This window comes from Gekko japonicus, unplaced genomic scaffold (genome assembly GCF_001447785.1).
Source record: "Gekko japonicus isolate JY-2015 unplaced genomic scaffold, Gekko_japonicus_V1.1 scaffold1804, whole genome shotgun sequence".
In the NCBI taxonomy this organism is placed as follows: Eukaryota; Metazoa; Chordata; class Lepidosauria; order Squamata; family Gekkonidae; genus Gekko; species Gekko japonicus.
Window position 1 is genome coordinate 231,817 of NW_015177066.1, and position 25,165 is coordinate 256,981.

General features: G+C 44.4%; 1 protein-coding gene across 2 annotated transcripts; it reads left to right on the plus strand.

The window, feature by feature from the left end:
• Positions 1 to 1,601: 1,601 nt before the first annotated feature.
• SIAH1 (siah E3 ubiquitin protein ligase 1) lies at positions 1,602 to 20,714 on the plus strand. Of its 2 annotated transcripts, none has more exons than XM_015428185.1 (2): positions 1,602 to 1,668; positions 17,397 to 20,714. In XM_015428185.1, the coding sequence occupies exon 2, from the start codon at positions 17,399 to 17,401 to the stop codon at positions 18,245 to 18,247; it is 849 nt and encodes a 282-aa protein (XP_015283671.1). In that variant the 5' UTR covers positions 1,602 to 1,668; positions 17,397 to 17,398; the 3' UTR covers positions 18,248 to 20,714. The 2 variants fall into 2 exon arrangements, with proteins under 2 accessions (XP_015283671.1, XP_015283670.1); XM_015428184.1 differs by lacking the exon at positions 1,602 to 1,668 and adding an exon at positions 13,040 to 13,661.
• Positions 20,715 to 25,165: the final 4,451 nt, after the last annotated feature.

The following is a 25,165-nucleotide window of genomic DNA, read 5'->3' on the forward strand; positions in this document are numbered from 1 at the left end:
CACACCAGCAGCTGCGTGTGGAGGAGTGGGGAATCAAACCTGGTCCTCCCAGATTAGGTTCTGCACACTTAACCGCTACACCAAACTGGTGTAGGTAGACTATAAATAACAGTAGGTAGACTATAGTAAAAAAGGTAAAGGTTCCCTTGCTCGAAAGCCAGTCGAATCCGACTCTAGAGTCGCGGTGCTCATCTCCGTTTCAAAGCCGAAGAGCCAGCGCTGTCCGTTTCCGTAGTTATGTGGCCGGCATGACTAAACACCAAGGCGCACAGAACGCTGTTACCTTCCCACCAAAGCGGTACCTATTTATCTACTTGCAATTTCTTGCTTTCGAACTGCTAGGTTGGCAGGAGCTGGAACTAGAGACGGGAGCTCACTGTGTCATGCGGCAACTCGGGTCTCGAACTGCTGAACTACTGACCTTCAGCGTCTTAATAATTTTTTTTAATCCCCCTCTCCTTTTTGTTATAAAAAAAAAAAAGAGAGAGAAGGGAAGCCTTTAAATCCATCTTGAAGATCATTAGCTTGAAAAGGTGAATAAATGATACATATACACACACACATATATATACAGGCGCGCACACAGAGCGAGAGAGAGAGAGACGATGATAGATCGATCGACGGATAGTGTATGCCTGCCTGTGTAGATTTTTTTTTTTTTAAAGGTTGAAAAATTTAAACACCACATCCTCCCGGGAATTAAGAAAACTCTAACGACGTTGCGAAGCCTCCCCCTCCTCCCCTCCCCTCGCGGGAGCAAAAACTGAAGCGGAGAAGCCCGCCAATTTCCCTCTCGCTTTACGAGGGCCGACTGCGCCTGCGCGGATGCAGGAGGCGGGGCGCGTGTATGTAGCGCGAGGCAGAGGCGGGCTGGGGGGGTGTTTTGTGTGTGTGTGTGGGGGGGGGAGGGTTGGCTGTCTCTCAACCCGGGCGGCGCTGTCGTGGAGGGAGGGGTGGAGGGAGGCGCGCGCGCTCAGACACAAAACTCTCCTCCTGTGTCGCTCACTCGCCGGGGGCGCGCAGGCGCACTCCCCGTTTCCCTCTCGCGCTCTCCCCCTTCCTCCCTCTCCCCGTGAGGATTGGTCGCCCGCCCGGTGTCTTTTGTCTTATCGGGGGCGAGCGAGCCACGCAGCGCGCCCGCCCGACTCGTTTTCTCTCCCTCCTCCTCCTCCTCCCTGCTTCCCCCCGCCCCTCCCTCCTTTCTCTCGCACCACCTCGCGCGGGGCCATCCCGGGGGTGTCGCTGGGAGCCAGGCAGGCCGCGGCTCGCCGCCCAGCCCAGGTGAGGCCCAGAGTGAGCGGGCGAGCGAGCGAGGAAGGCCGGCCGGGTGAGAGAAACGCACACGGCGAGGAGGCGGCGGCGGCGGAGTGAGGCCTTGCCCGGCGGAAGACTGCGAAGGAGGCCTCGCCGCGGCCTAGAGTCGCCTCAGAAGACGTCGCTGCTGGTGCCGCTGCTGCTGGTGGGGGTCAGAGCTAGGCAAGGCCCTGGCAAGGCCCCCGCTCGGAGAGGGGGGAGAGGGGGGAGAGGCGGGGTGGTTGTCTGGCTGGCCCAAGGCCCCGCGCTGCCTTCCTCTTCCTTTTGTGACTGGAGGCAGACCCGGCCAGCCCCATCCCGCGTGGCTGGCTCGCCAGGAGAGCGCCTCGAGATCTGCGCGGGACTGACTCCCAAGTAAGCCTGGCCAGGAATGCAGCAGGGCGCCTTTTTTTGGGGGGGGGGGGGGAAGAGAGAGAGAAAATTAGACCGCATACAACTCTCGCCCCCCGCCGCACAAAGTTGTTGAGAGAGGAAACTTTGTGCCCACGAAAACGATGTGTGTTTCTCCCCCCCCCACACACCCTCCAATTTCCCTCGTTTCCCATTCCCAGTCGGATTTTTGACCCATTCCTGTTAGCTGTTTTGCTCCCCCTCTTCCAAATTCCTGAGATCAAAGTAGGGATGGGTGTCTAGAGAGAAGTTGAGCATTTCACACACACACACCTTCCCCGCGTACACAAATATTAGAGACCTTTTTAATTTTCTTAGCTGCGTTTTTGTTGCTTTCCCCCCCCCCCCCCCCACACACCCAAGACGCCTGGGATATCCTGTTCCCCTTCCCTCTCCATCTCGACTGATCTCTCTGGCATTGTACACGCCTTTTCTTTCTCTCCCCCACCCCCTCCTTGAAATATGCCTCTACTTGTTTGGCTCTGCCCTTTCTGGGCTGCCAGATTGCTACTGTTTTGAATGTACCTAATGATATGTTGTTTCTTCAACCGGGCAGGAATTTGGGTAGATGGAAGTGCTTTTCTGACTCTCACTGTGTTTGTAATATGCTGCAGAAGTGGCTCCTGATGATTGTCCAGTGTGGGACAGCGCAGGACTGGTTTTGCAACAGGGGAGTTCAATAAATTTGAGGCTAAGCGGCTGGGAGGTGTATGTAAGACGCGAAGTTCTGAATGCAAAATGCCTTTTTCGTTCTCCTTTCTGTTTTTGTTTCGCTTAATGAAATTGTCCCTGAGTTGTGACTTACTTAGGTTATTTGCCTGGTATGTGAAAATAGTGGTATGCAGAGGAAGAGAGGGTAGTTTTCTAGAAGATTTAGTGGAAGATGACAATGTGCACTTGCATAAAATGATATGTCTCTTTAAAAATACAACGTTAGGCACAGTTTTTGTTTTACAGTGTCCTGGTACAACCTAGTTCTTCCTGTTCTCCATGTAAACACTATGTGCTTGCCTTTAAGTAAGTTGGTATGAAAACATTGGTTTTTCTAGTAAATATTTTTAGGACTGGAATGTTTGTTTTTGTTCTGACATCAGTGCTGCATGGTCAGTTTGTTCACAAGTGGGATAATGGCACAGAAGTCATGAGACACTGAAGCACGTGTATAAACAGCCCTTTTAGTGAAAAGGCTAAATAGCTATAATACCCGCAGTTTAAGTGCTCAGTAATCCTTATAGCCTCCCTATGAAATAGGTCAGTTATTTTCCCTGTATTGCAGATGTGTGGTTAGGGGGACCAAGGCTGAAGGGAGAAATGGCTTTTCTGAGGCCACCTAGTGAGTTCATCCCAAAGGAGGAGAATACAACCAGGGACTTCTGGTTCACAGCTGAGTTTCTGAAAGTGCTATAGTGCACTACGCACATTGGCTACACTATGAAGATGCACAGACAACAAATAATGCTAGGAGGTATACAGTTTCCTAACGATGTAAAGGATTTCTTCTCTTTTGCCCTTTAAAGGACTTCTTCTCTTGCCATTTTGCCTGTGGATTTACAAGAAGCCTGTTTGCTCTTTCCCAGTGTGGTAATAATCTAGAAAACTATAGATTTATCATAGTGGGACTAAATTGAAGGGCCAGTTCTGCAACATGGTCTTCACATCTAAGTTACAGATGGCATACTACAGTTATCTGTGGCAATTTTGGAAAACATGCTGTAAAACATTTTAGTTGATTACAAAATGCTTAGTTCAGAATTTTAAAGCAGAATAAGTTCCATTTTCTTACTCCAAAATTACAGAGGAATAGAAGTGTATAGCACGCTAAACTGAGTATTTGTACTAATCAAGATGCAAAGGACCCTACTAAGAGGTGGTTGCTATAGTGCAAACTACAAAACTGCCTTAAGTTTGGCTGATATTACAGGGCAAAGTACAGAACTCTCTTTAACTGGGGAGAGCATAACAGTCAGCTTTTACTCAAATGAACACTTGCATTTAGTTCAAACCAGTGCATATATAACAGCTTTATTAGGTCAGAAAACTAGTCCATGCAATGCAGTCTTATTCTTATTTGTTATCCTTAGTCTGTCAGTGTTCAGATCCTTCCGGAAGTTTTAACTGTCAAGGGTACTGATAAACGACTCTGGTCCCTCCATCTACTTCCTTCTGCTCAATTACTTTAAGGTATTGGAGACACTCTGAGCATCTGATCTAATAATGTTGACATTTCCCCCCACCCTCAATTTATCAAAGTGCCTGATTCTATGCTGTGGAGCAGGAGCAGAACAAAGAATGGAGGTGAAGACTTTGAGTGCTGATGCAAGGGGACAATTGATGCTCTCTCCAGATGTCAGTATCCACAAGGTCTGCTGTTCCAGTGCTGGAAGAAAAGTCCTTAACACAACTCAGGAGCGATGTACATGGGCTATTACAGTCTGTGAGGGGAGTGGGAAAAGTTGCCCTGATATTTTGCTCCTGATCTTTTAAGTATTGTTGGAACAGCTTAGCAGTCTTGGCATCTATTTCAGGGGGACTTAGTCATGTCCAGCCTTCATTGGGTTAAAACCCGCTTTTTCACTCAGTGCCACCCAATTCTCCTCCTTATCACTGCTCTCATCCCACATGGTTTTTGTACATGCGGATCCTATGACACCCGACACAACTTTTTTAGTGGTTGGGGTGGGGGTGTCGCTCCTTCCTTTTTGAGTCCCAGAAAACTTGGTTGTGTTTATCCTATTGTTTTGCACACAGGTTCTACAAATAAATCTTGATAGAACTATAGAAAAAGTGGGATTGAAATACTTGCAGTATACAAATTAGACTAGATGAAGAATATTAATTATTGTCAAAAGTTAGTTATAACAGTCACAATGATAAAAGTACTCTTAGGAATAAGATTCAGCAGACCTTGAAACTGTAATTTCACCACAAAGACATATCTTTCTGACTATAATTTTTATTACAACTTGGAAGCTGTCATAGTGATCAGGAAGGGTTCTGGTTTTGTGGGCTGAACCAGCAAAAAGATAACATGTAAATTGTACAGTTAGGCAGGAGATTATCCTTAAAGCTCACAAATGGGTGCTTTAATTTTATTACAGCTTGCACCAACAGAATATGTTTTATGGGTCAAGTTGTAAGCCTAATTTGAAGAGTTCATTAACAGAGATGCTATCTCTTTGTGTTGGGGATTTCTAAATGGCAGGCCTCTGCACTCTGTACTGGCATGTGTCGCTGTTGCTTCTGTGGTGCTTGAAGATGCATAGAACATGGCACCTGGGTCCAAGGAACTAGTTTGGTGCCTTTTGGTGCAGTGGTTAAGTGTGCAGACTCTAGTCTGGGAGAACTAGGTTTGATTCCCCACTCCTCCACTTGCAGCTGCGGAATGACCTTGGGCAAGCCATAGTTTTGCCAGAGCTGTCCTTGAAAGAGCAGTTCTCTCAGAGCTCTCTCAGCCCTGCCCTATCTCACAGGGTGTCTGTTGTGGGGAGGGGAAGGGAAAGGAGTTTGTAAACCACTCTGAGTGAAGGGCGGGTTATAAATCCAACCTCTTCTTTTAGGCCCCCTCCCCAGTTTTGAACAGCTTACTTCCCCATGCTAAATTCCAGCAGTGTTTGAAACTTCACTCTTTTTTAAAAAGGGGAGGTGCCATGTGGTTGAAGGGGGGTTGTTCAAGAAACGGAAGTCTGATTCCCTTTTGGAGATACAGGATAATTCAAATCAATTTTAGGAGCCTGGCCATAATGTTTAAGATGATAACGTTGTGTACTGCATTATAGTAGAATATATGGTTTGTTATTCAATTGCACATACACTAAACAAGTCTCATTTCAGTGTTAGTATTTGCTTTTTTTGAAGATTTTAACATTTTTGTTTTGTACAAGCGCATCTTGAAAAGGCCTTTTTGATTCATTTGGATTCACATGCTTTGATTAATTGTTTGGCAGATGGTTACATTTGATAATAGCCACCAATGCAAGCATATATGTTCACTGCATTTTTATGGCATTTATTTTGTATATGTGTTAGCCAAATTGCCTTGAATTATTAATTAGTCTAGGGGAAGTTATGATTATTAATTGGCAATAGGCAAATTTGGGTTCTCACCAATGTATACAGAAGTCCCACCTTTGCTGTAAACACCAGAACAGACACAGAGACTGGATTCAGTAAAATATAATGTCTTTTTACTGGGGAATATATATATATCATTCAAACAATACACAACCACACACACATTTATAGAACTAAGGAAGCAGAGGTGATAGTTTATAGAGGGGTTATACAACCTGGTCCAGATGTGCAGAGGTTGATGGATTGTGGCCTAAACTCAGAGAGCTTAGGGGTGGACTGACATTTTGGATTATGGCAGAAAACACACAGGCTGAGGCCATGTTTACACTGGGATATGAAAGACAGTGCAGACCCTATGAAAGACAGTGCAGACCAATGGCTGGTCCTGGGGGCTGGGCTCAGGTGAGAACAATAGATTTCTTGGACCAATGATGAGTCCCAGGGGTGTGTGGCATCAGGATGGGCAAGGCCTAGATGTGACCAGTGAGCTTCCAGAGAGTCAGGGTTTGGTTTTAACAATAGAAGCCAGGTGCTGGGTGGCTAGTTGAATGTATTATCTGACCACTAATGGTCCTGGCCAGGGTAAACAAAAGGTGGGAGACGTCCCTGATTAGCGTCAGGAAGGATTGTTAATAATTTGAATGTTTGATTGGTTTATCCCGGTATCTTGAGGGACAGAGTAGAAAAGACAAGTATTCAGACAAAGAATTAAATAGACTTTAGAAATGTAGATACTTTACCTGCTAGAACTCATTGTTATTCCATAAGCATAATCTCTGCTGGGTGGAGGGGGAAGACAGGACGCTTGCTCTGAGGTTGCCTGTCACCTGAAAATGGAGAGCCCTTTTTCAGAGCTGTGGCTAGCTCTGTGTTTCAGAACCAAGAGTGCCTTCCTTGGCCTGAATTTTGTGGGTCTCTGGATCAGGTTAGAAATGGGGTGCCCCTGCTATTGGGGCTACCCAAGAGTAAAAGGCAGCGCCTCTGGCAACATATGTCCCTTGTGAGGTGTCTGCTTGTGAAAATCAAGGAGTCCCTGATATCCCAAATGGATGCAGTCAATGAAACACTACTGGATGGATTATGGGGGCCTTGATAAGTATGTCTTAAGGGTGCCACTGGACTCTAAATTTGTTCTACTGCTTCAGACCAACACGGCCGACCACCTGGAACACAATAGGTTAGAGGCTGTCAAAATGATTTGGGGCGGGGATTTTTGCCATCTTTCTTCTCCAGTGACAGTCCTCCAACTCCCCCCTCATACTGTTCATGAAGGTTTCTGTCCCACAGGAGCAGTACTTCAAGGGGAATTTCTGGCTTGGGGCAAGGCAGGGAAGCTGTACTTCCATACATGGTAGACAGGCTCTAACCCAATATTCCACAATCTTGGGCCAGTGTTAGAGCTCTAATAACTGCTCTGGATTTCTAGATGCTGCTTGTACTAGGCCAAATGAGCATTTCTGCTTTTTAGATGCCTGTATCAGTTTTTTAAGCTTCTAGGAATGTGGATGTTTACAATTCAGGGACTTTAGTCCTGACTGAAGCTCATATATAAGCAGAGATAGTTTCACCGTTAAGACCCAAACAATAAAACATGACTGCAGTGCCTTAGAGCAATTTGCATGGCATAGCTTAGATATACAAACCAGGTTAGAGGAGTATTGTATATGATGTTGGGGCAACACTGAATACCATATTAAAAACATCTGTATCACAAACTGAATAGTATCTACACCTATGAGGCTAGAAAATAATGTAAAGAAAAGAAAGCTCTTAACTCTTGAGCTCTAATGTAACTTACAGTTCTTAACTTTATTGGAAGAAAGTCACATTCATCTCAGTGGAACTTGCTTTGGAGAAAGTGTAGGTAAGACCACAGCTTTAATTGGAAGCAAACATATATAAAACTGCCACATAAAACATCTTAAGGACTTGGGAAACTGTAGCTTTTGAAAGAGTGAGGAGTCACTGAAAAGTATTTTTCAAACCATCCAGTTTTCAGACTTTCTTGGAGAAGTTGTGGCAGAAGATGATTGACAATATGTGAGCCTTATTTATGTCATTAGATGTGAAGGCAGCAAACATGTTAACAAAATGTGTTTTTTTGGGGGGAAGTGTCATTCTCAGGTGATGTATAGGTGAAGGATTTGGGGAATCTGGAGTGGGGGCAAAGCGTTCCAACGTTGAGTCACCACTGAGAACACCTACTAGAAATGCATTTATGTTTCTGCCTGGGTATGTAGTTTGTATACTTAACCTTTAAAATCAGCCAAGAACACTTACAATGCAGAATAAGGTTAGCGATTTCTTAGGCATGGTACACTTGGTCTTTACCAAGTCATCACCAGCCACTTGACTTGGGTCCCTTTGCTCACTATTATCTGTTAAGTAACTCTGTTTATCAACCTCTTTGTGATGCAAGGAACACTTACTAGTTCTTGCATCATATAAGCCTCTAGATTAATGCTGTTGGGCTTGCGCATAAATGCTTGTGGTGGAGCAGGGATTCGCATGCTGATCTCATCATGTATTTCAAATTGCTTTACCAAAAAAAACCCCTGTAGATAAGCATAAGATTTCAGTATGTTCATTTATTTATAACTCTGCTTCAAGCTGACATGTTGCCTTTTCCTTGAGAGAGGATTCCAACATATCCACACAATTGTGTAACATAAAACATGACTAGTGGATGTCCCTTTTAAATAACGAAATGAGTAAGAACCAACCCTCACGTTACCAGTGCAGAGTCTAAGAAGAGAAGAAGAAGAGATTGGGTTTCTACTCTGCCCTTCACTCAAAGTCTCAGAACAGTTTACAAACTCCTTCCCCTCCCCACAACAGACACCCTGTGAGGTAGGTGGGGCTGAGAGAGATCTTTCAAGAATGGCTCTTTCAAGGACAGCTCTGACAGAACTATGGCTTGCCCAAGGTCATCCAGCAGCTGCAAGGGGAGGAGTGGGAAATCAAACCCGGTTCTCCCAGATTAAATGCGCGCACTTAACCACTACACCAAACTGGTTCTCTAAACCATACTTGATCCTGCAAAAATAAGACAATATGGAAAGCTATAGCATTGTTGGTTATTTTGCTACATGGATGCCTCAGAGGAACGGGTATTGAGGTTTCTGGCACTCCTGGATAAGATAGGAGAGGTCAACACAGAGCTGTGACATAGAGTCGGACTTGAGCTTGTGCCAGTGCTGCTCTACTCCTCTGCTTCAGTCGACCAGAAGAAAATAAGGCAAGACTGTATATGTACTGTAGCATGCATTAGATTGGCAGTGTCTCAAACTCCGGATTTGATTGGTGGCATGTTTGTCAAAAAGGTTGGCCACTGCTGTGCATTACTAACAATGCTTTAGAGTCTGAGACTGCTGTCCGTGGGTACACACATTAACTACTGCTAACCAGCAGCAACAAAAGGCTGTCAAAGCAGAAAATGTTTTTACTGCTTCCATTAGGAACCGAGAGACAAAGTTTCATGAGCTTCCAGGTTATTTCACAAAACTGGGGCTGTTACTGAAAAGACCCTGCTCCTAGCAGATGACAAAAGACAGAATCCCGAGCAAGTGCTATTGGTTGTGAAGGATTGTGTTGGGAGTAGGCTGGGGTGAAAGTAACAGAATATGGGAGGTACACTTCACATCTTGAGACTTCTGAGACAGACAGTACTGGTAAGAAGTTTTAAGTTACTCTGACCCTGGAAAAACATTAACTGAGATTCTCTGGACGTGGGACCCCCCCCGCGCCTTTGCTATTGGCTCACAGTGGCCTTATGGCAACCTTTTAGGGCAGAGGTTCCCAAACTTATTTGGCCTACCACCCCCTTTTCAGAAAAAAAGTTACTCGACGCCCTCCTGGAAATCTACCTTCAAAAAGTGGACAAAAGGATGCAGTTTGTGGATCTGCACCTGGATCGTTCCAGTGGTATTGCCCACTTTGGGAACCAGGGCTTTCAGGGCAAGTTAGGTGGTTTGCCATTGCCTGCCTCTGCATAGCAACTGTGGACCTCTTTGGTGGTCTCCCATCCAAGTCCTAACCAGAGCTGACCCTGCTAAGCTTCTGAGACTGGGTTAGATAACCGAGGTCTTTGAAAGTAAAAGGCATCAGCTTCCCTAAACCCCCAGATTGCTACTTATAGGGACTCAAAAATTCCTTACATATGCATGTTCTATCATAGTATGAGAACAGGAAATTTCACGTTTAGCTGCAGTTGCTGAAACTGGCAAACCTGCTGGCAAACTTGCTTGTTGTCTTAAGCTAGCCCTTGTGTGGCTGTCTTTGCAGTGTATACTTCTTGGTGACATCTGTACATGTAGTAGACTTCTAAATTCTCTTCTGGAAGTAGCCACACAATAAGGAGATGGCATGGGCGGGTAACACAGGTAAGTGTCAGCAGTCCATTGTTAAATGCCGAAAGGGTCTTGTTCACAAACACCTTTCATGGCATCTGCCCTTTCAAGTATGAGACGTTTCATTGTAATAACTTTTTAAAAAACCACTGGATTAACATCCCAGCAGTTATAGTTTTTAATCTACCTACTTATGGATATCAGATGGGAAGAAACAATTGAAGTAGATAGCTTCTATGTGGATGATATTGCAGCTATGTATGCTATTGTTTTGTATCTTTGTTAATAGAAGCTAATTTATGTCACTAAACATTTCCTTTTTAATGTAGCATGGCCCTGGTCACATCACACGGGCCAGATAATGTGAGGGTGAGGCGTGGCTGTTTGCCCTGGAGCAAAGTAAAGCACGGCAGCCTGATCACATGTCCCGTGGAGCTCGCGTGGTATGCCGTTAGGTGCTGATCACACAGCTATCCTGAAGTGCGGCAAAGAAGTGGCGCGGCGTGATCACACTGGCAATCGCTAGGTGCCGCTTCCGTGGCAAGGGGGATTTTTTTTCTCACCGACGTTTGCGCATGCGCACGATCAAGCAAGCGCATCCTGTGGAGACTTTTTTTTTAAAAAAACCAACAACATCCGGTTTGCGACGGGACATGGACGGGCACCAGATGCCACAGGATTCAAGCGGAAACGTGATCAGACGCCCGCCCTTGCCCTGCATTTTCCGGAAACTAGTACATTGTATGCGGTAGTTCTTTACTCCGCATCTTCGGTGAGGAGCCACAGGTTAGCCACGGGTGTACTGCGCTTCCCAGATGTTGCGGTGTGATCGCGCACTGAAAATCCGCCTATCATCCATGTCTTTAGTGCGGCAACTCCTCCATGTGAGCAGGACACATATAAAGTTAAAAGTTGAAACGTAAATTGAAGTTTTCTGAATGACAGGATTTAAAGCAAGCTAATTTCCTCCACTGAGTTACCTTTATCTAATTCAGAAAATAGCTGCTCAAACTACATTGGTTCATTAGCACTTTTTATTATTACTTTATTACTAGGAAAACAGGTGACATACACAGTCTTAAGGCATATGTTGCATCTTACAAACCCCAGCAGTCCATAGAATTGTAGGTATTCATGTGTGTCATGGTGTATTATGCAGGCTTCTCTGTAATTGGTGGGTTGCAAAGAAATCATCTAGGCAAACATTTTGAACTGTCCCTTGTGTAATTAATCTTGTATATGAAACAGGCTAACATTGTCCGGTGTTACTGAAGTTCTGTTTAAGAACAAATTTGGATGCAAGTACATTTGCTAGTGAACTGAAGCATAGTAGACTTTAACCTGAGAAATATCTGATATGTTACACGAGCATAATGACTGGTTGAACGTGCCAGATCTTGTCTGGACAATGATGTCAAAGCAGGTACTCTGCGTATTTGCAGGCTTGGGTCAGTATTATGATGTGTAGGAAAAAATGTGTCTAAATAACTCTTGCAATCTGCAAAAGGTTTCAGATTTTATCTTAAGAGCAAAAATGTGTCTAAATGCCTCTTGCAATCTAAGGTTTCAGATTTTATCTTAAGAGCAAAAAATGGCTATAGTTTTGATGTGTCCAGTCTGTCAACATGGGTGATTGGGAAAGGAGAAACTCAACTTTGGTGCTGGTTTGGAGGAGGGGTTGGCAGCATTGTATTGCCTTAAAGGAGGGGTGTTTTTTAAATGAATCCTGCTTGTTAGCTGCTAGGAGCTGCAGCCTTTTTGTGAATTACCCAAACCTCCCGCTGTGGAAATGCTAACGGGCTGCAGTAGTCTTTGACCAGCCAAGGTGCTTCTCCACTCCCCCAGGCCTCCCCCCCCCTTTCTAATATCCAGTTTGCTTGCAGGATAATGAACACGCTTGGTAGCTGTCTGTAACATCACAAGTTAGTTAATGATCCGTATACATTCCTGAAACGTTTTAACTGTTAGGAAAATAGTTCTAGGATTCTTCAGGGTCTGCAGTTGTTTCCTCCGTGTGTCATCGCTGTATAGTGTGTTGTGGCGGGTGCTATGATTGGCATTTTGTATATGGTAACTGTCTGCTTTTGTTTACTGCAGAACATGCAACCTATGGCCCCAGGCGGTATGGCACCCTCTCACTTTCCTTGGTACAGAGTGTGGGTTAAGGGCAAGTTCTGGAATCTTTGAAGCACAGACTATTAACAGTTTATTGTGTGCAGTCCCCTCTGTTTAGATTAGGCTGGTGACTACTTGCAAGACCTCAGAGTTTTCCACTCATTTTCTCAGTTCTCAGGTTGTTGGGTTGTTTTTTTTTAAGCTCTCCTTGGTGTGACTTTCATAAGTCGCAGCGTCATCTCCGTGCTCCTAATGCAGTGAAATACCAACGATGCTTACAGCGAAAGGGCTTTATTGCACAGATCGGTGCCATAACGCTGACTTGGGCTAGCTAGCAACTTGTCAGCTTTCCTGCCGCTTTCTTTTCGGCAGCCCTCCTGCGGTGCAGGGAGGAGAGATAATGGAGTGTAGTCGGTCGGCTGCTGGCGGCAGCGGCTTCATCGTTCCGTCGTGGAGGGAGCAGCCGGCTGGGTCGGTGCGCCAGCCCTTGGTTGGGCGTCGCTGTCTCGTAGCTGGGCTGCGACCTGGGGCTGCAGTGCGTGGCAACGGAAGGAGGGCGCCCCTCCTCTTCCCGGCGCTTCCTCTGCTGCGCTAAGCAGCCTTGCTTCGGTGGATGCCTGCGTTAGCTGGCTGCAAGCTGAGTCCGGCTGGTCATGTGAGGCTGATACGCCCGACAGGCAGCCAAGCCAGCCTCCCTCCCTCTTTGGGCCGAGGCGGGCCGCCACCGCCTCCTTCTCCCCCTCCCACCCTGGCGCTGGGAGCGGGCGGGAGTAGAGCAAGCTCAGGCTTCCTCGGACAGCCAATGGTTTGGCCACACGAGGCACCGGACTGAAATCTGGAGTTCCCTCTTCTGCCTTGACTGTGTCCGCCTCGTCCCCTCGCCTCTTCGCTGTCAGTTTGCGCTTGGACGCCCGATCCCGCGGTATTCCCGGGCGCTCTTGTAGATCGGTAGCTGGAGCAAGAGGAGTGTGTGGGTTTTGGGGTTATTTTTTTGTTGGGGGGTGGTGGAATTTCAGAATCCATTTTAGGGAAACTTGCTGAGCAGAGTGAATAACGCCGGAGACTGTCGACATCTCCAGCTTCGTTCAGTTTTCTCCTCTCCTTTCCGTGGGTCCTCACTTTGGATTACTTTGGAAACTTTGCTTGGAGTGGGAAGTTGGATTGGAACGACCTTGCTTTTTTCAGTGCGCGCCCTCTTCGCGTGGATTTTTGCTCCGTTCTGATTACGGTATTAGCGCTGGCCGCCTCCAAGCCTGGAGTTTCTAGGAGGGGCCTCTGTTGTGGAGTGTTTTTGTTTCTATGGAGAAACGCCATGAGCTGTTCTGCTCCTCATGACGGGGAAATCCGCCTTCAGTTTTTTATATGCGTGGAAAGGAGTCCTTGATACATGTCTGCCAGGAAACAAAACCAACAAAAGAAAAGGTAGAAATTCTTAAACTGTCATTGTTATTCTGTGCACATCAGTGATTAGTAAGATCCCAGAGGACTTGCAGACTGTCACAAGAATTCAAGAGTTTTGTGTTTGGCATACTGTTGGAAACACTTTTTCAGCAGAACCATGTGATAGCAGTTCCTGGTTCAAATGCCAGTGCATTTTTCTTCCAGAAGCCCTACCAAGTACTTATCCACCTAGTAAAGTTGAAAAGTAGAGAGAAGCATGGTTAAAACGAAGAGTTTTTTTAGAGAAAGCATGGTAGAGTTCTGTAGATTTTTCCCTGTACTGATAGAGGGATGATGGGAAGTTTAAGTGCAATCAGAGAATAGATGCACTTATTCTTAACTGAACTTTTGTGATTTGTTCCATAATTGGGCAAGATCTGACCCTTATTTACACCTTGTAGCTTGTGGGAAGATATGCAGAACAGTGACTCCTTGACTACCCTGGAGCCTCCTTCTATAGAGTTCAGAGCTCCAACACCCAAAATAGGCTGTTGCATATTCATGTATACTGATACTGATCGGTCTTGCTCCTCTTGATGTATAAGCGTTTGGATTGGTGACATTGGCAATGGCTGCAACTCCCAGCTATTTGCTCATATTTTGGAATTAATGTAGGATGTTAAATATGGCCTTACAGATACAGGCATTATTGAAAATTAACTTGAAGCTTAATTTTTCTCATTTCAGTTTTTATAACAGCAGGTGATGACTTAGATTTTGTTCTGCTAGTTTGAAGTTGCAAGACAAGGTCTAAACCAAGAGCCAGAATTGTTACTGGGCTCATGGTCCTTCTGTCAGTAATCATAAGTGTAACTAATTGTTGCTTACCAAAAATAAAAAAAAAGATCCAAGTACATTGTGATAAAAGGCTAAGAGAGAAGTTCAAGTCGTAAATGGTCACCCATGAAAGTAGAGCTTTTTCATTCTTCGTTTAATTGTACCCCCACAATGACTTCAGGATTAACTGTTTCTCTTCTGGCCTGCCAGTGCAGGCAGTTCAGTCTAGGTTGAATTGTTTCTAGTTATTGCCTAGCTATCTATGTTTTGCAAAGAAATTGCTGTCTGTGCCCTTTGTAAGGAAGCACAGAAATGTTTGTATATGCAAAAATAATTCATTATTAGTGGATGGGTCTGAAGCTTCACTGTACCTTTTGTTCTGCTGCATCAGGATACTTAAATCTGATTTTGTAGTAACACTAAATTATCAGCATTGAAGGGTGAACACTACATTAGCAAGGCTAACTCAGCTGCTGACCAGTAATAAAGTGCTAATATGAACACAGCCATTGTAGTTAATAATTTTTCCGTTGTGTTTCACATTGAGTTTGGGTGGTGTGTGTTCTTTTAAAACCAAGACTTATGGTGTTAACAATCAAGTATAGGTAAATTCGAAACAGAAAAAAGCTAGCTGAAGTTCTGATATGTTGGGAGCTAATCATTGGCTTTGTGGTGTTTACAAAATATGCTTGCAAAGCACACTTGGTAAAACCAATTTAAATTAGATCCTAATGATCAGGTAGTTACTATTCCCAGGCCTCTCTGAGGCTTCATGTCTGCCAATGAAACTTTGCTAAAATTGTTGTTCTGTGTGAGCTCAGCCCAAGATCATGTAAAGTAAATAATTCTAAATTGAATAAGTGGAAAGTTATAGTACTTCGTATTCTGTTCTAAGGAACAAACCTGATACAGTATTTCTGAGGGAACTTTTGGCACTCCTAATTAGCTTGTGGGTGCTCCTGTGGACATAGACATCAAAAATGTACATTGGAGCGGCTTGTCCACATAACGTTCTTAGGATCAGCTTCATTAGCAGAGTACTGAACACTTGTTGGGTCTGTGGTTGCATTCTTATTGAACTGTTGTGGGAATTGTTCCATACAAGTAACACTTGAACAACTGCTTGGTAAACTGAATGATTTCTAATACCTTACTAAAATATGTCCTTTTGTACTTTCAGGCATATTGTTGAAGCCAAGTTTTGATAGGATCACTAAGCTAGTTTGGAGGAATAGCTGTTAGTGAGTGGATGTATTGAGTCTGGCTTCTAAATCATTCAAGATTGACAAGCTATTGCACATGTGATTTGCAATGTGTGGGAGTGGTTGAGCTTGTCCATAAGGGTGTGGTGTTGCTCGTGTGTAATGGGTGGGAGCTTACAAGGTGCAGACATCAAAGTGAATATTTGGTTCTTCCCACATTGGATTATTCATATAAATTTCCTTAGGATAGTCTCCAGATTAAAGAGAGCCTAGTCCATTAATAATATGTATGTTAGTGTCTTGATTAAATATGCACACATATAAATAAAGTACTGAAGAAAAAAGGTGTGTTTCCTCTTCTAAGATGGTGCCTGTTAGCCATGCAAAAAAAAAAAAAATTAATACCCCCAAAGTGTAAAAAAAAATATCTGCAATCCTGATTAAGGAAATCTTTTCCATTTAAATACTTTAATTCAGCCAGTTGATTAATTAAACCTTATAAACTTTTTCCCCCCTGTGTGTGCTAAAAATTGCTTTGTAAGCTTTTCAACATGAATTGTAAGGGTTAACCCCAAACAGACTGTTGAGGTTAGCTGCATTCCCTTAGTATCCAATAGCAGTGCAGCCAACAAAAGTGTAGTCAGATGGCTAAAGAGATCAGTTTCTAAAATATTTTGACTTAATATGAAAAACCAAGTGTGAGCCATTATCTTTGTAGTATGACAAGTACAAACTATTGAGGCCTTTTGCGCTTTAAAATGTTGCTTTCCTTTCTGGGGGACACCCCCCCCCCCCAGTAATAAGCATAGTGTGTGTTGACACATTCCCTGAAGATGCCTTCCTTCTCTTTCCTCGTGACTCGCTTGCTTGCTTTACTGAGTGCTCATTGCCAAGGTGATCTTTTGCGCTGAAAATGTAGCTTAGCAAAATGGCTAATTATGCCAAGGGGGTGTGGAGTAAGCACTCTGAATGTACCATGATACAGGCCCGTAGATTGGTACTCAACAAGTTGCTAATTGGATTTTCTTACGTTGGCAAGCACCACCTTATTTATGTTTCAGCAAGATCATTAGCAGTGGTCCGCTGCTGCTTGCCTAAGGTTTTCCTCTATGTGGAGTAAACAAAATGCAGTAAAGCAAGCCAACATTGGTCAAGTCTTTGATATTGCTGTTACTGATAGGCTTTGCTTACAGTTCTGGTGATACGATTATGGCTATAGGCCTGCAGTGCCCTGTGCTGTTCGGGGTGTGGCTACGAATCACACGTTTTATGGAAGCAGGATGCAAAAAACAAATCCCCAGTGTTCTGGAGTCCATGAGTATCTTTGCTCCCATCACTTTTCAAATTCAAGAGTTCAGTAGCCAGTGTGTCTCCATGTAGAAACTCCATCTGAATTTCCCTGTTCTTGAGTCCATGTGGTGATCGTCATGTAAGATCCGTAACCAGTTCTGCATGGATACTTTGGCTGCAGTGTAGAGACAGTTAAATATACTGGAATTCTACAGAACCCACAAGTTAACACACAGTACTGGTCGTTATATTTGACACAGATCCCAAGTCGAGTTTTGTTTGCAGGGAAAGTTACTGTTAAACATTGACAGCATTGTGTATTGTCATACTTATGATACGTATTCTCTCTGATTTTTCTCCATGAATGATAGTACTTACTGATAAATGTTACGTTGTTTATTTCCCCCCCTTTGTGCTCAATTTATTTTTTGTTTTGTTTTTATTACAGAAATGAGCCGTCAGACTGCTACAGCACTTCCTACGGGTACCTCCAAGTGTACACCATCCCAGAGGGTACCTGCATTGACTGGCACCACCGCATCCAACAATGACTTGGCCAGCCTATTTGAGTGTCCCGTGTGTTTTGACTATGTACTGCCACCTATTCTGCAGTGCCAAAGTGGCCACCTCGTCTGTAGCAACTGTCGTCCCAAACTCACGTGCTGTCCGACTTGCCGAGGCCCATTGGGCTCTATTCGTAACTTGGCTATGGAGAAAGTTGCCAACTCTGTACTGTTTCCTTGTAAATACGCCTCCTCTGGCTGTGAGATAACTTTGCCTCACACTGAGAAAGCAGACCACGAAGAGCTTTGCGAATTTAGGCCTTACTCATGTCCGTGCCCTGGTGCTTCTTGTAAGTGGCAAGGATCTCTGGATGCTGTCATGCCCCATCTCATGCACCAGCATAAGTCAATCACGACGCTACAGGGAGAAGATATTGTTTTCCTTGCTACAGACATTAACCTTCCTGGTGCTGTTGACTGGGTTATGATGCAGTCTTGTTTTGGCTTCCATTTCATGTTGGTGTTGGAGAAACAGGAGAAGTACGATGGTCACCAGCAGTTCTTTGCAATCGTACAGCTGATAGGAACGCGGAAGCAAGCTGAAAATTTTGCTTACCGGCTCGAGCTGAACGGTCACAGGCGGCGATTGACTTGGGAAGCAACACCTCGATCAATTCACGAAGGGATTGCGACCGCCATAATGAATAGTGACTGTCTAGTCTTCGACACCAGCATCGCGCAGCTTTTTGCAGAGAACGGCAATTTAGGCATCAACGTGACGATTTCAATGTGTTGAGACCGCAACCCAACATTTTGAGGCCAGTGTCTGGTGGTGGTGGGGATCCCCTCTCCCCCACCATTGCATTCAGTTTCATAGAAATCAAGGTAAACATCTTTGGCTGCCAGATATGAACAGTTTAATAGGGAGAGGTTGGCGCATATGAAAAGTAAATTAATGGAAAGGCTGTGGAAAGTACAGGAAACAAGTTGCATGTAATAACACTAATATATTTAAAAGTAAGTCAGCAGTAAACCACTGAAATATATATATATGTGTGTATATATATATTATACCCAAAATGGGCATCTTTTTGTATTAAGAATCGATTCTACGGAAAAGTGTTGTAAAATAATTCTAAACTTGTTTGTAGATTGATTGTACGTTTTGAAAAGGAAAACTGTTTTGTGTTTCATTTGTGTTCTTTTTTTTCCTTTTGACTGACAAGCCATGCAAGGCGGTCTGGTGTCTGACCGTTTTTTCTCCCTCCTCCTCCCCGGCTGACCCCACTCCCGAGTCACTACATAGTATTGCTGCTGTTCTTGTGTACATTTTTGTGTATTTGCTAATTTTTATTAACTTCTAGTTTTTCATTAAATAAATGACTTTCTTTTCTGTAATTCAGGTTCCCCCCCTCTTTTGTACCTTTTGGAATTAATTGCAGGTGTCACCTTCTGCTACGCATAATTGATTATGGTAAAGTGTATACTTCTGTATATTCGGTAACTCCTTTTTTGTGCAATACTGCCATTGGTTATAGTACAGATTAGTCCTATGGACCTATTTGGAAGTTCTGCCCGAATAACTCTGTGCAGGATTGCAGCCCTTTCCAGTTAGTCAATTTGATGATATTGTCATTCGACTATTTTGTGAACATGATGATCTCTGAAGGAGATGCTATTGGACGAATTCTAAAAAAAATTAAAAAATGGAATCTTTTAAATTGCAGATGCCATTTGTATTTAAGTTCAAACCTAGCTGCAGGTCTTTTTTTGTTTGGGGAATGTTCTAATTTCAAGGAAGTGAAAGTTTAGGCACATTTTCAAAGAAATTTAAAGACACTTAGACATTTAAAGTCATTCTTGTATTTATTGGTTGTGCAGTACAAGAAGGCGTTGTCTATACAGTATTTGTAAACAATTAAGACAGACCATTTGTTTAAAAGAAGCAGTTGAAATAAGCTGTGTTTGGTCTTTTTTTAAATTCTGTCATTAAAAGAATTCCTGGCAAACTGAAAATTTAGTGGGTTTTTTTTCCCTTGGCCCTAATGCAAACCTTACCCAAAGGAGTATCACTTAGAATTTCTTATCCCTCTGCCTGTTCTTGCGCCAAATGAATGTGGGATCATAGTCTAGGCAAATTTTGTTTGCCAGAGGCCACTCTCTTTGGGGCGTTACTGATTTTCTAGAAATTAGAGATGTATTCTTAAGGTGTTCTGTTTTAGTAATGGAAGTCATGCTGATTCTGTATGCTAATGAATTTCAAAAAAGTTGTTTAAAGTGGGGTAAATCATTGGAGTGGAGCTGCGGCTCTGTGGTAGAGCACCTGCGTTGCATGCGCAAGATCCCAGGTTCTGTCCTCAGCATCTCCAGTGAAAAAGGTACAGACAGTGGATGATGTGAAAGACCTAGTTTAGATACTGGTGAGTCACTGCTAGTCCAGAGTAGACAGTGCTGACTTTGATAGATTGAAGGTCTGGCTTGGTATTAGGCAACTTCGTGTGCTCATCTGTAAGCTGCTCCTGCAGGACAAGCAAGTGAGGAATGGGAAGAATGCAGTTTACTGGAATGACCAGGTACTGGCAGCACACCTGGCATGATGCCAGGGTGGGATGGGAAGGTTACTTTCCATTCTTTGATGAGCCCTTCTACATGTCTTTGCCTGCAGGCTGGATCGTGCCTTTATTTATTATTAATCTGTTGTTAAATTGCACTTTGCTATATATAAATAGCTTGCCATGGTTCTGAGTTCAGTAGACCAGAATTGTCCTGGAAAGGGCATGGTCTGTGCTGCTAACCACTTCTCAATTTAAAAAAACAGGCAAAGAATCGCCAGGGGTGTCCAGGTAAGTGAGCGTGGAATAAAGGCTTCTGTTTGTCATAAGGCAATGATGTCCATTCAGTGTGAAATATAGCTGTTTTTATTCTCTCGCATGGTTTGATACGTCACTTGTTACCTAATTTGATTCCAAAGCCCAGTTTAAAGATGTCACCTCCCTCCCCCTGCTTTCCCTAAAGAGGGGGTACAAAGTAAAGCAAAGAGTATATATTTTTAGATGCTTCTTGAATGCATGCAGTTGAAGGGCGCATGCCTAGAGAAACCTTGGCAGCATGGTTCTTGAATAACTTCACAACCATGTCAGATGCTGGATTTGATGCCAGCAGTATGTTTAACACCACCAGGGGATTACACACTGCAGGCACTTCGTCTGGCTTTGGTACTAAGGCCCCGGTCACATGGCAAAGTTGCCGCAGGAGAGGCACGGATGGTGGGCGGATTATCCGGGCGCGATCACTCCCCAACATCTGGGAAGTGGAGCGCACCCGTGGCTTACCTCCAACAATGCGAGTGAAAAAACTAGTACCTCCAAGGTACTAGTAAACGTTTGCCATGGGCTGCCTCCAGACACCCGTGGTGTGATCGTGCTGGAGCGTGGCATTCCCCTCCAGTCCCTCGTTTACCCGCTGGCGCCGAGGGAAGGACCCGCGGTGTTCCGCTGGCACGTCTGATCGCGCATCAAACTGCGCCGGGACAATTAGCCACACCTTCCCCCCGTGATATCCAGCCTGTGTGACCGTGGCCAAAGAAGAATGGCTGCCCCCCCCCCCCCCGGTGCGGGGTGCATGCCTGTGCCTTTAGTCTATGGTATTTAATTTGGTGTGAAGCTTCCATAGGTCTGTATAGTGAATACAAACTTCTGTGAGCAGCAGGTCAGACTTCTTCCTAGCCCTGCTGCCTGAGATCTTGAAATAGTGCCTTAACTGGGAAGCACTGGATTTGAATTTGGGACATTTTTGTATTTAAAAGGTGGGGGTGCATTTCCCAAATGCACAACATGGGATGGTTTATCAACTATCGTTAGTAAAAGGCAGTGCTCTAGCTCAGTGGTACACCCATCGACTCATCCTCAGAAATTGGATGGTTTTTTAAAAATTCCTATGTGAAAGGCTTGGGTTACCATACTGCCAATCCAGGCACTAATTTGCTCTTTCTGCAATCCTTTCTCCCCCCCCTATTTCTGCTGGGACTATGCAGAAGTTGCTGACTTCCTCCCTGGTTTGGAATAGTAGCTACTAAAGGAGCGAAGCACTGTTGCATTGAAAAGTTGTAACAACTGCTGTCAGTTCTAGGTTTTCCCCTTGTGCCTGTTCTGTTAAACAGACTGCCTGATCGAACTGAATTCTCAGCACTCACGCAGTTGGTTTCTGCATGTTTATGCAGAAGCCCTGCTGGGTCCAGTGGCGCTTACTCTCTCAAGTTTTTATGCTCAGAGAATGGTTAGGCAAGTGGAGGGGGGGGGAGAAAGAGAGCAACAAATCTCCAAACTGGATAGTGTGTAGTGGTTTTCATATTGAAAACAGAGAGCGGTTGAAACGTTTCATCATTCCGCCTCAGTCCCTGGCTTTTGATGTGCAAGTTATACTGGTTGGGATTGTTTTGTATTGCATGTACTCGTTGAGCTAACCTTGGAAATGGGAGCATGGATATGCAACATTTGCATATGGGTGTGAGGCTTAGAAGCTGCTTGGTTAGCATGTACTTTGTGTAATGAGAGGGCTAGAAGTAGGTTAGTCAAAGCAGCATTCCCTCACGAAAATGGCTAAGCAGTTCAGCTGCCTACAGTGCTGAGCATCCAGATGCTCTGCCTTTGGATCGCTTCAGTTCATGTATATGGGTGGGCTGAGTTCTCCTTCCAGAACCAGAGCATGCTTAACTAGCATCCTTTGAAGCACTGGTTCCCAAAGCGGGCAGTACCATCCCCTGGGGGGTGCTGGAATGATCCAGGTGCAGATCCACAAATTGCATCTTTCTGACGGGGGGGGGGAGGTGCTGAGTAATTTTTTTCCTGGAAAGGGGGTGGTAGGCCAAATAAGTCTGGGAACCTCTGCTTTGAAGGAAGTGGCTACTTGATTACTTATTGTGCTTGAGTCTCCTGAAGCTTGTGCCTGCAAAGAATAGCAAACACCACAGTAGAGTCCTCTGAAAATGAGTCGCCATCTTCTTGAACCAGTAAAGGAGATGTGTGTGTGCTGGGTGTTAAATTCCCCTGGCAGGGTTTTCGGATACATTTTTCTGCTGACCTTTACAGACTTCCTTGCCTGAAACTTACAAAGGAATTCTTGATGTGACCCAAGTATTTCCCCAGCCCAACAATGAGATGCCCAGATAAGAAAACTGGGATGTATACTACTGCTAGGCAAGGCAGAGGAAAGTCCTCTTGGGGGGTGTTCTGTGGCATCCTTGTTGGGACCACAAGTCACTCAGGTTTTGCCTGCCACTTACAAAATATTTTGAGCGTTTTATTACTAGCTCCTTTATAGCCTTGATTTGCTACTCAGCCACCATTAAGTTTTCGTAACAGCTCAGCCACCATTAAGTTTTCGTAACAGATTTACCAAGTTGTGCATCTTAAGGGTGAGGTTTCAAAGGAGGGGAGCTACCTCATTCAGCCCTTCTGTTTCAACATCATCCTGAATCTTAACCTACTGATTTTGTAAGAACGCACACTGTGTTTTTGAAGGGCATATGAAGGCCCCCCCCCTTTCCTGTCTCACCCAGTAACTTCCTTACATAAGCAGTCTGCTGCAAAGCTTCAGGCAGTGTGTCTTTAAAGGCCGTGGCCTGCAAGATCTCCTCCATCCCTCTGCCTCCAGCCTGACTAGCAGGAAGACAAACGGTTGCATTCCTTGGCAGTGGGGGTGGAAGTTCATCGATTTCCGCCAAGCTTGGATTGCAGAAGTGGGGGGAGGAAGAGTCCAGCTGGTGAAATAGTCTCCTCAAAAGACACAAAGCGCTACAGGCAAACACCAATCTGAGTTCAAGAAGGAACAAAATGAGTAAAGGGAGGAGGGAGGTAACCTGCATAAAAGGACTGAGGGAAGTTCTCGGGGAAACATGTTCGTCCTTGTTTGTGGAAAAGTGGCGTTTGCATACTCTTGACACCATGAAGCCGTTAAGTTTACAGTGTGGTCGTTGAACTGCACTAAGTCTAAGCACCTTGAGCTGGTTTCATGACAGTTGCCGATTCCATTTAGTGAAATTCTCCAGGGAGAACGGTGAAACAGTGTATTCATCCCAAAGCTTATTTTGAGAGTGGCTGAAAGGGAAGTGCAGCTGGCATGCTTAAATGGGCCCCCATTCCCAAGCGGGTGCATTCTTCCCCACATCCACACTAGTGGCCTTGTCAAAAACTGTACTAGCACACTGACCCCTCCCCCCCCACACACTAGTATCAGGTTGCAATCTTGCATTGATCAAATTCCTCCTGGTGTGATGAGGTTATGGCTTTGGAAGCTCTTTGCTATGCATGACTGGAATAGACTTGCATGATTGGGTGTGTGCCTGTGAAGGGAGCATGGACAGCTGAAAGCAATAAATAAAATGCAGTGAAAAATAATCCAACATAGTAAAGCATCCAGAGTGGCTGAAACGCATGCCTGTTTCATGCATGGCTTTTTAAAAAAAGAAAATCAAAACACCGCTGATTAAAAACTTATGTGCTTAATTACAAAGTTCAGTAGTGCTGTTTGCATGTTCCGTTGTTATCAGTCAAGGAAAGCTGAAGTAATTGTTGCTTTGGGGAGCCCTGCAAAGTCTTAAATAAAAGCAGCTCGGTGTTTCAATGAATGTGGTAACCAAAAGGTTGAGTAAAACCAAACCAAAGTGAACGCAATGCTTAAAATGATACAGAAAGTAAAACAAAAACCAGAACGAATACATAAATTTAACGTGGAACAAAAAAAATTAAGAGGATTAGAATAATCTCTCTGTCTACATAAAATACCCAAGGTGTTTCATACAGTTATTGTTTTAAGCCTGTTTTGATTCCACATTAAAATAAAATTTATGGTTTTTTTAACTTTATTATTTTTAGCATTGTGTTCATTTTGGTTTGGTTCTCTCAGCCTTTTGGTTACCTAATTCTTATCCGGGTTGGGTTTTTTCTCTTCAGACTTCAGTAAATGTGCCTAAACCCAGCCCTGTGTGGTTTAAGAGGTAGTTGCAAATTTTAAGTTCTCAGTGATTATCTTTTGTGGCCTCTTAAGTTGGTGGTGCTTTAATGCAAAAGGCATAAGAGCCCTGCTACATCTGACCAATGGTCCATCTAGTTCAGCTTCCTATTTCACTCTGTGGCCAACCTGATCCCCTGGAGGGCTAACAGAGTGTTTCTGTCCCCCGGGCCCCTCCACGTTTTAGAGAGTTGGGACATTCCGACTAGAATCATTTATACCGCTTTTGCAGAGGACACACTCGCATATGGAAATTCTTACAACTCTTCCATTAAGATAGGGCATGGATCTGCTCTAAGAATACCCCAGGTCCAAACTTGCGTCTGCATGCCGTTGGAAGCCCCCCTCTGTTCTATATGTGTCAAATCTCACATTCAGACACAACAGCTGTTAACTCCACTAACAAGCCTGTGTCTGTATATGCCTTTGTCCATCAGCTGGCATCAAGCAGGCTTGGTATCTTGAGGTCGTCTGTGTGGAGAGGCACTCCCTTTTCACAACACTCGGCCTCCCTCCCTCCCTGCTCTCCTCTGTGATGAGGACTTTTCATTCCTTTTGTGTGTCACTTGGAGGATGTTTCCACCCACAAAGAATGCAGACTTTGCACCCTGTACCACCCCCTTTCTGTTTCTGGGTCTGACCTCCAAATTTTATAGCTCTTCAGAAAAATCGAGTTTTCAAATTAAAACAAAAACCCACCACACCG

Bases quoted from the DNA above. Each gene is read 5' to 3' on its own strand.
- SIAH1 (XM_015428184.1), top strand. From the start codon at position 13,571: ATGACGGGGAAATCCGCCTTCAGTTTTTTATATGCGTGGAAAGGAGTC. The intron at 13,662-17,396 runs GTAGAAATTCTT...TTTTTATTACAG, and splicing joins CAAAACCAACAAAAGAAAAG to AAATGAGCCGTCAGACTGCT.